This window comes from Tupaia chinensis, unplaced genomic scaffold (genome assembly GCF_000334495.1).
Source record: "Tupaia chinensis unplaced genomic scaffold, TupChi_1.0 Scaffold143913_1, whole genome shotgun sequence".
Lineage (NCBI taxonomy): Eukaryota > Metazoa > Chordata > Mammalia > Scandentia > Tupaiidae > Tupaia > Tupaia belangeri.
In genome coordinates, this window is record NW_006203764.1 from 2333339 (window position 1) to 2343175 (window position 9837).

Below are 9837 nucleotides of genomic sequence, written 5' to 3' on the forward strand. Positions count from 1 at the left end.
TGCCTGTCCTGAGGCCCCCTTTTCAGGTGGGGCTCAGCCACTCGGCTGGGGAGGCCCCGTGGGAGCCGGGAGTACTTCTGGGAGAAGCGCTTGAGCTGCTTCTGCAGGTACTTGCGGTGGTCCACGGAGCGGCGGCAGGGCGCCGACTTGTCCAGGGCGGCCTTGATGTCGCTGGAGGCCAGGTTTACGAAGTTCAGCAGCATCTTCACGTCACTGTCGGATGCCATCACCAGGGGGCCACCGCACGGGACTTTCCATGAAGAGGGCGGGCTGTGCTGGTGGCCGGCAGCTCCAGGGAAGGGCACAGAGAGGGCCTGGGGGACAAACGGGCCATTGGCGTCTCTCCCAGCAGCCATGCCCAGCACCGGGCAAGGGCCACACGCAGTGGCTGCAAACTGTCCCCAGCCCCAGCCCTCCTCAGCTCTGAGCTGAGCCCTGGGTCATGGGACACCTGTCTGAGTCTGAACGGCCCAAAAACTTGTGGGATGGGCACTAGCAGAGCCTCATCTGGCCTGCTTGGGCCTGTTGCCCTCTGCTTGCAGCTGAGGCTCAGAGAGGTCAAGCAACTTGCCCGAGGACACCCAGCTACAAGTGGCATTGCTGGGGCTGGAGCCCGGTCTCCATGCTCCCGGCCCACTGGGCCTCCCACACTCCACACTGCCAACGTGCACGACTTGGCAGCAAGGTTTTGATTTTCCGAGCGGAGGCAACTGTTCCTCTTTCAAGCCAGGCCAAGCCCCTTCTCTCCCTGGTGGTGGCCTCCCCCTCCCACGGCCCCCGCCCAGCCCTGGAAAGCCTCCACCCCCCTCCTCAGTCCCCACGCTCCACCCCCAGCTCTCACGGAGGACCAGGCAGGACCCCTGTCTGGCACTTAATCGGGACCTGCCTTGCAGGCTGATATCAGGCTGCAGGCAGCAGGGACTCCCCGTAGAAGCATCTGCAGCAATTTCATGCCTCCTAGGCCACCACCCTCAGCACCTCGCCCCTCCCCCAGGCCCCAGCCCACCCCACACCCCATACCCCATCAGGCCGGTGCAGCCGGGCCTCCACACTGACCGAAGGTGTGGGCCCCGGGCCCCGCCAACGTGGCCGGGCAGGTTCCCCACCGCAGACCTGGGACAGGCCCGGCACGGCCCGCGAGCTCCGTCCTGGAAGCAGTTGTGCAGCCCTTGAGTGGGCTGAATGGAGGACAACTCCCCGGAGCTGGGGGGCCCTCAGGCCAATCAGGAGCGCCTCTCCAGATACAAAGCATCCCAATCAGGCGGCGGCGCCCCGTTCCCACATTCTTTGCCGGCACAAATTGTCACCATGGGGACCATCACAAAAAAGACAGCTCCCAAATGCAATCATTTCCCGGTAAATTTCTACCCTTCAGCCCTACTCTCCTGGGCCTCCACGCCCCTCCTCCCCTTGACCTCGGTTCCCTGGTTTCTCGAGGGGGTGGTGCGTGTGTGTGTGTAAAATGTCCTGGACTGAGGAGGCGCTGGGCCCAGTGGAGACAGGCTTTTTTTTTTTCCCCCAAAGAGTCAGGCCTACAGCTGCCATGCTCCAGTGCAGACAGACAATCGGACGGGTAAGCCGGGGCGGGCTGCTTTCCCCACTGTCCTTGAGTGTTGAGTGGCTTCTCTCTTCTGTCTTTCAGGCTCCTTCTTTCCACCCCACCTCCCGGGATCCCCCAGGGACCGGGCGCTGGAGGGCCTACGAGAGAGGTGGGTTGGAAGGTGCATTGCTATGGGGAAAGGTGGCCGAGGCAGGACTCTAACGAGGTGCTGGGATATCCATGGGAAGGGAGCCGGAGCTCTCAGGAATCTTGTCTTTATGTTTGCTTCCTCAATTGAGCTGCACAAAGCCTGAATTGCCCATTCAGCGCAGCCGGACAAAAGGTTGGCGTTGCACGGTCCCCTTGCATTTGTAGTCAAACAGTTAGGGACTTAAATCGAGTCGTCATGATGGAGAAAGAGGTGGACAAAGCCCATAGAATTGCCATCAGCAAACATTTTCCTGTGTCATATTAGCCAGTCTCCATGGCTCCCCCTGGCCTGGGGACAATGGCACAAGTTTGCACACTTGGCTACTGTCACCGTGCCAACGCCGGCAGGGCTGCAAGCAGGGCCGCTCTGAGCGAGCAAGGGAGCCCGCATCGGCGCTGGCCCTGCCCACCAACGGGCCAGAGGGAAGGTGAGGCCGGCGGCAAGGGAGGCTGCCTGGGAAATGCAGAAGGGCGAGGTCTCCGTGCCAGCCGGGTGGTGTCCCTATGGGCCTCCTCACTTTCCCCTCAGGCTCTGCCTTCCATCCTCCCCTCCTCTCCTTCCCCTTCCTTTCCTTTCCCCCTTTCTTCTCCCACCTTCTCCTCCTGCCCCCTGGTCAGCCAAGTGGTGGGCGGCCTGTTCACCAACCCACACCTCTGCATCCAACTGGAGCGCTCCTCAGCCCGCTCCACCCCAGACAGAGGGCTCCAGCAGCACAATGCGGGGCCTCCCCCAGGTGTCCTGGCTCATCTCTCCCCATGGCTGATAGCGAGCTACTATTGACACCTGTCCACAGTGGCCTGGCCTCCGCACAACCTAATGTCCCTAATAGGCAAAATGAAAGATTTAGAGGAGATAGCCCAAGCTGACAAGCTGTGATTCAACTCAGGCATTGAAGAGCCAGTGCAATATTCTCCATCCCTTCCGGACGAAAGGTTGCCGTCCAGCGTCGGGGACTCTCTTCCAGCTGCAGAGGTCGGGCAAGCAGAGACTGAGCTGGAGGGGCCTTGGACTGGGAGCGTCTTGAGCTGTTGGCCATCACATGCCCTCAAGACTTGCTTCCATCTGCAGTGGCCTGTGCGTAGGTGAGAGCTGAACCATCATGTTCTGGGGTCCCAGAGGATTGAGGCTTACTTGTTTCTGCAGCACATCCCAGCCCACGCTGACTGGTACAGGCAGGAAACATCTCTTCTGCTCCTCACCACCAGCTCACATTGCTAGAGAGTGTCTCTATGTCCCACAGCCACTAACAGCTCCCCGCTGCCTACAGCATGAGCCGGGTGCACTGCCTGGAGTTCAAATCCCACATAGCCGGCCCCTGCCCCCTTGGCCATCTGCTCCACGGTGCCCTGCCGGAGCCCTTGCCTTGCTGGCCTGTATCTGTGGAATGCCAATCCTCTCTCCAGAGCACCTCTGCTAAGAGCATCTGCTTGGTCTGTTTTCTCTGAGATTTTATTGCCCTGCAGTTGTCTGCTGTCGGCTTCTTGTTTTTTAGCCAATGAAATGGAACCTCCCTAACAGGCCAGTGGGCTCTGTGAATCAGTGTCTTGTGAGTCACCTTAACCACCATGCCCCCAGCTGGCCCACTCCCAGCATTAGTAATGATGCCCTCCTCCCATCCTCATAGATTCGAAGATGAAGTCTAACCTTAGCTATTAACAGAAGGCCCTTCGTAATCGGATCCCCTTCCAGGGCCTGGCACAGGGCAGTTTCTTACTAAATTAAACATTTCGCCTCGTCTGCGGGATAGCATTTATCCTGGAGACTGGAAACAGCGCGTTCCTATCCTTCTGTTTGTCGTCCCCTACACCAAACCCCATCTGGGTGAGAAGGGCGCTTGTCGGCTGCTTCTTCTGTGTCCCCAGTGGCCAGGGAAGCCTTGGAGCAGGACGCTTGTGGTTGCAGATTGTGCTTGGTGACAATTGCTCGTGCTCCTCTGGGACTATGGCACTTGGAAGCTGGATGCGCCTTTCACAATCCCATCGCCCTCACCAACGGGTTCGTGAAACCGTGCTGGAGGCACATGGGCCTGTCTTCAGCGGACCCTGGCTTGGGTAAGCTGGCGTGGCCGACCTCTCCGTCTCCAACCCTGACAGCCCGGCTGCGCTCACCCCGCCTCAAGTCTGTTCACGCCGTCCAGTGTCGGGGACTGTCTTCAGAACGTGCTATTTTTAATTGCCAAAGGCAGTTTTACACGTTCATACCTCTACAGAAACTTCAGCTCTGAGAGATGGCCCATCTTCTCATGTTAGAGACAGGCCCAGTGACTCCCCACGGTGGCAGAGCCAGGACTGAGCAGGAGCCCCGATGACACTCGGCCACATGAAATTCTGTTCAGTGCACAGCCCTTGACTGGAGTAGGGGACATGCACTGTTGTTCGTTCTTTCCGGAACCGCAGTGCGTCTCTAAGATCTCCAGACGCCGAGGCACAGGTCAGTGAGGAAACTTGCCCAAGGTTGGTAAGTGGCAGAGCCGGGATGGAGATGCTGGCGGTCAGACCCAGGGCTTCCTGGCCGTCACAGGACGTTGCTCCCCACTGACCGCCACGAACCCCATCCCAACCCTCCCATGGGCCCTGACTTCCTCAGGGGCTTTGCTAGCCCAGCGCCACAGACAAGCCCAGCTGACCCGCCTTGGAGAGCCAGGCTGGACCGCGCTGACCAGGGAACGCAAAGGCTGTGCTGGGGACACCATGGCCTGGCCAGCGCCTGGATGGAGAGGGAGGCAGACAGCACATGGTGATTTATGTAAGCCCTTACATAATGGCGGCAGTTCATTGAAGACTAGCCCGAGGCAGGCGTGCTGTCAACCCCAATCAGCAGATGTGGGAGGCATCGGGTGGAAATGAAACCCGGGGCTCCCTGCCCTGGCGACCTCGCCTCCTGGCCGAGCCCGAGCACCAGTGGGTCTGTGCCCTCAGACCAGCTGGAGACCTCCTGATGCCCCAAAAGTCACAGTTTGGCTCAGCCTGTGCCTGCAGCCCAACTGCAGTGACTGAGACAACCATCCGTGTGATCGAGGCCCATGCTGGACACTATCGTAACGAAGGGAAACTGGCTTCAGAGATGAGATCTTTGAACTCCGCCTCTTCCTGGCTGTGTGATCTTCAGCCAGCACTTAGCCTCTTTGGGCCTCAGTTTCCTGGGTGGATTGCATCAACAATTCTCAGCTTCCATGCTGCACACATGGATATTTATGTGGGGCTGTGTTAGTAACACTAACACAGTGTTACTTAGAGGGATCCCAAATTTGCCACATGCTTTGCCTTTTTCCTAATGTAAATTAGGGCAGATTCAACGTAATAGGATCAGGTAAACCAATGTGTACCCCTGTGCTTGCTTGAAAGGGACTCTAAATGAGAGGACTTTGGGCTGATGAGTCTGAGGACTCCAGCCTTCAGGAAGAGAGGCTAGCTCAGCAGATCTCCATTCATCACATGGGGGGGTCTGGAGAGGGAATTTTTTTTTTTTTTTTTTTAGGTTTTTGCCATAGCGTGTGTGTGTTTACTATAGAGAGACAGAGAGAGAAAAAGTGAGAAATCGCCCCTTCCTCCCAGGGGAATGGCCACACCACAATGCCTTCTGCTCCATTCTCTTCCTGGGATTTTGGACACACACACACACGTGCCTGGTGTGATTTTCAAGCCATCGGGTCCAGTACTGAAACTGCAGTCGGCCATATGGGAGTCCAGCACCTTAACCACTGTGCCACCTGCTGGCCCCAAGGGAAAATGTTTGTTATCGAATAAGCATGAGAGCAGACGTCCTTGCCTCATTCCTGATCTTAGTGGGAAAGCATTTTTATTTTTTGCTATGCAGTATGACATTAGCTGTGGTGTTTTTGTAGTTGCTGTTTATGGAGATGAGGATCTTCACCCTTTACTCCTAATTTGTTGGGAGTTTCTGTCATGACTCAGTGTTGAATTTCATCAAATGATTTTTCCGCATCAATTAATTCAATCAGGTGGTTTTTCTTGTTTAACCTATTTTAAATTTTTATGCCTATTTATTTCTTCCATGTGTAAGAGAATTAAGGAGACAGTATCCCCAACAGGGTCTTGACAACACCATCCACCCCCAGCTTCAACCACCCCTGGATCATGGGCGTGTGCATACCTTGCATGTCCAGGGAGGTCTCTAGACATGAACCCAGAACCTTCCCATATGCCACTATCCAGACTCCAGATTATCCTTTCATGTTGTATGAGTTTTGGCAGTTGGTCTTTGAAGAGCTGATCTGTCTATCTAAGTTGAAGTTATGTTTGTAGAGTTGTTCAAACTATTATCTTTCTAATGTCTGTCAGATCTGTAGTGATGTCCTATTTCATTTCTAATTTGTAATCTATTGTGTATCTTCTTTCTTTTTCATTAGTTTTCCTAGAGGCTTATTAATTAATTACTGATATTTTCAAAAAATCAGTTATTTTGGTTGTGGTGGTTGTTCACTTTTTTCTATTGTTTTTCTTTTTAATGTTTCATTGATTTCTGTTTTTAACCTTATTATTTACTTTTATCTTCTTGACTTGGGTTTAGTTTTACTTTTCTTCTTCTTGGTTCTTGAGGTGGGGGTGTCAGTTACGAAGGCTTTTGTTACTTTTCAGTGTTATAGCCTTTCTTCTCAGCACTGCTTTAGCTGGAGCTCACATATTTCGGTATATTGCGCTTGTGTTTTTATCTGGCTCAGTACATTTCTTATTTCTCTTGAGATATCCTCTTGGACTCACAAATTATTTCAAAGCCTGTTATTTCCATTTCCAAGTGTTTAGAGGTTTCCAGGCTCTTTCTGTCATTGATTTCTAGTTTGATGTCATCATGGTCGGAGACTTTAATTGCTTTCAGATTAGTGAAGGTTTGTCTCATCACCCGGAATATGGTCTATTTTGGCAAATGTCCCATGGACAAGTGAAAAGAATGTAAATTATGCTGTTGTTGGTTGCATGTTCTATAAATGTCAACTAGATCTTGCTGGTTGATACTAGGTCTTGTTGGTTCATGGTGTTACCCAATTCTGCCTTCCTGATTTTCTCTTGTCACTCTGTCAGTTGCTGAGAGAGAGGTGCTGAAGCCCCTGACTATAATGGAGGATTTGTCTATTTCTCCTTTCAGTTCTATCTGTTTATGCTTACGCTCTATGTCCTTATTGAAGAATAGAGCATGCATAAAAAGTTTGGTGGTTTTTTGTTTGTTTGTTTTTGTTTTTGTTTTTGTTTTTGTTTTTGTTTTGTTTTGTTTTGTTTATTTATTTATTTTACCATAGGGTGTTTGTGGTCACCAGAGAGAGATAGAGACAGAAAAGGAAAGTGAGAAATTACTCCCTGGGTGGATGGCCACACCACAGTCCCTTCTCCTCTGTTCTCTTCTTGGGATTTTGGGCATGCATGTACACAAGCCCAACATGATTTTCAAGCTGCTGGGTCTGGGGCTTGACCTGTGATTGACCATGTGGGAGTCCAGCACCTTAACCACAGCACACCTACCTGCTGGGTCCCAGAACGGAGCATTTTAAAGAAAATATAGACAGTGAAGCTGCACAGAGAAGCCAAAGCGGGAAGAGCTCCGGGCTCAGGCAGACCCAGGAGACAGAAACTGGCCATCGCTTTCTAGCTCTAGGACTGCACAGGTCACCTAATCTCACTGACTTCAGTGTCTCCCTCTGTAAAATGGTAGTAAGAGCAACCTGGGACCCTTCTGGGCTCAAAGGTTCAATTCCAAAGCACTTAGTGAGCCCTGCTATGTGCAGGACATTCCCTGAGGAGCTGGACATTGAAACAAACAAGACCCCTATGCTAATGGCCTAGTAAGTAGTTTATCAACCTCTTGTTACACACTAGATGATGTTCCAGAAACGTCATCTGTATTACCTCGTAGTTCATGATGAGATGCACATTATCCCTGCTCTTCAGATGAGGATACTGAGGCACAGGCTGATTAAACAACCTGCCCAAGACCCCACGGCCAGAAGGGCAAAGCCAGAATCTAGCCTGAGTTCCTTACTGTTGTTTTATGATTAATCATCATGGCCAGTAAACTCCGGGCCTCAGATTCCTCTCCCTTAAAGTGGGCGAAGAGTACAATAGTTCCCTGGCAGGGTCGTAGTGAGGGTGAAGAGACTACTGCCTGCTTCATAGTCAGGGCCCTTCCTTCCCCTTCACTTCTCCTCCGGGCTGGCTCTAAAGGCTGTGCAGAGGAAGCCATGCTGGGCATGTCTTCCCTGTAAGGAGGGGCTGGTGTGACAGGAAAGATGTGGTCATAGTGTCACTGTGCCCCTCTTGGGTGTCCCCAGCGGGCCCCTGCCCCACACCTGTACCTCTGCTCCGTGCCACTCTCTCCACCCCAGCATACCCACTTCACCTTGGCTGTATCCTCCGGCGCCTTTCCGGTGAGTCTCTCGCCCCACCCAGGGGGCCAGTCGGGAATGGAAAGTCCGTTTAATCTCAACTGCCAACTCGGATTTGATTGGCGATGGCTGGCAGGTGCCCCGTGGAAAGATTCCGAGGCCCTGCAAGGCTCAGCCGTTAGGATGCTCTGATCGCCTAGTGATGTCTTCCCTGGGGATGGATGGAGATGAGGTCGGCTGTGTGCCAGGTGTCCCCAAATTCAGTTCAGAATCACAGGATGTGAAGCCAGGGGTACAAAGCTTGGTGTTCTGGATGCCCAGTCCCTGCGATTTTAATCAAGGGGAAGGCAGAGACTCAGCTAAGTACACACACCTCTGAGCAGGACTCAAGGGTCCCTCCCCAGCCAGCGTTCATCCACTCAGGTCCAGACACTTATGAACAAGTGCCAACTCCAGGCCAGGCACCAACCACAGCAGAGGGAGACATGTCCGATCGTACTTTGTCATGGAGCCTGATATTATCCCCATTTGGCAGGTGAGGAAACTGAGGCTCGGGAAGATGAAATAACTTGATGGCTAGTGAGGGGCAGGGTCAAGGTTCAAATCCATGCCTCCCTGACTCCAAGACTTGGGTTTTGTCTGACACGCTGCTTCATTTCAGAGCCAGGAGATGGCAATGGCAGCAAGTCACCCCTGATGAAGGCACTGGCACCGAGGGCGTTGGCATTCTGGAGAGTGAGGAGTTCAGTGCAGCAGAGGGGAGACCTCACTGCAGGGCACGGGGCAAGAGAAGGTAGGAGGAGGGGTTGAACCCTCACCTATTTCTGCATACGGTAGGCATGTAGTAAACCTTGGTGCCTGGCTGAATGCATGAATGAACAAACACATGTGAGCATGGAGTAAAATGCTTGGTTGGCTCCTGAGCTGTTCTGGGAACGCCAAAAGCCGGTGGCAAAACAGTGTGTAAACAGCAAGCACGGGACCGGCCCGTGGCGTGGTGGTTAAGGTGGATGGATCCCACATGACTGACCGTGTGATTTGAGTCCCAGACCCAGAGGTTTGATAACACACCAGGCGCATATGTGTGCGTACCAAGAGGAAAATGGAGGAGAACGGATTGCGGCGTGGACATTTCCCCCAGGGGTTGCTGTCTCTCTTTCTTATTTTTTCTCTATGTCTCCCTGGGGAGCTCAAGTGCCCTTCAGCAAACTAAAGCAAAACATGCACACACCAGGAGGTGCATCCTCACAGCCACACTGTCCCTCAGCTTCCCAGCTTCCCTGCACAGACAATTCAGCCTCATCATCGGAAAGCATCGGAACCCTAAACAGTGCCCGAGGGCTCCACCACAACCAGCCCCAAGTTCAAAGGCCTCCGTGTCCTGTGAGGACCCGGCAGTGACAATTCTAAACAAACGAGAACTAGCAGTTCTGCCGGAGAAGCTTGGTGGACACAGCCAGCTCCCACAGGCCCCTTCCTAGCAGGCTGAAGGATGGAAGGGGGGGGCACTTTAGCTCCGTTGGGATGGAGTGGAGGGGTCCTAGGAGGAAGAGTGTGCAGTGGAGAAGGAGGCTGGGTCCCAGGGATGCAGGCCGCCCATAGGGCTCCTGCCAGTTCTCCTGCGGGTCCTGACCAGACCTGCCCCGCGGTCTGCATGGCAGTACATATGGGCTCAGCGTGTTTCTGTGAAGTTTCGAGTCGGGTCTTCAGCTACATCCCAGGAACAGGGCACACCCAGGGCAGGGCTCTTCT

The 9837-nt window shown here is 53.6% G+C and overlaps 1 protein-coding gene across 1 annotated transcript in view; it reads right to left on the reverse strand.

Annotated features, from left to right (window-relative positions):
- Positions 1–8201, reverse strand: part of FAM181A (family with sequence similarity 181 member A) — a 9225-nt gene extending 1024 nt beyond the window's left edge. The window contains exons 1-2 of the mRNA XM_006165404.1: positions 8100–8201; positions 7–314 (exon numbers count right to left, since the gene is read on the reverse strand). Of these exons, the coding sequence (XP_006165466.1) occupies positions 7–227 (221 nt within the window). The 5' untranslated portion in view covers positions 228–314; positions 8100–8201. The remainder of the gene's footprint in view (positions 1–6; positions 315–8099) is intronic.
- Positions 8202–9837: the final 1636 nt, after the last annotated feature.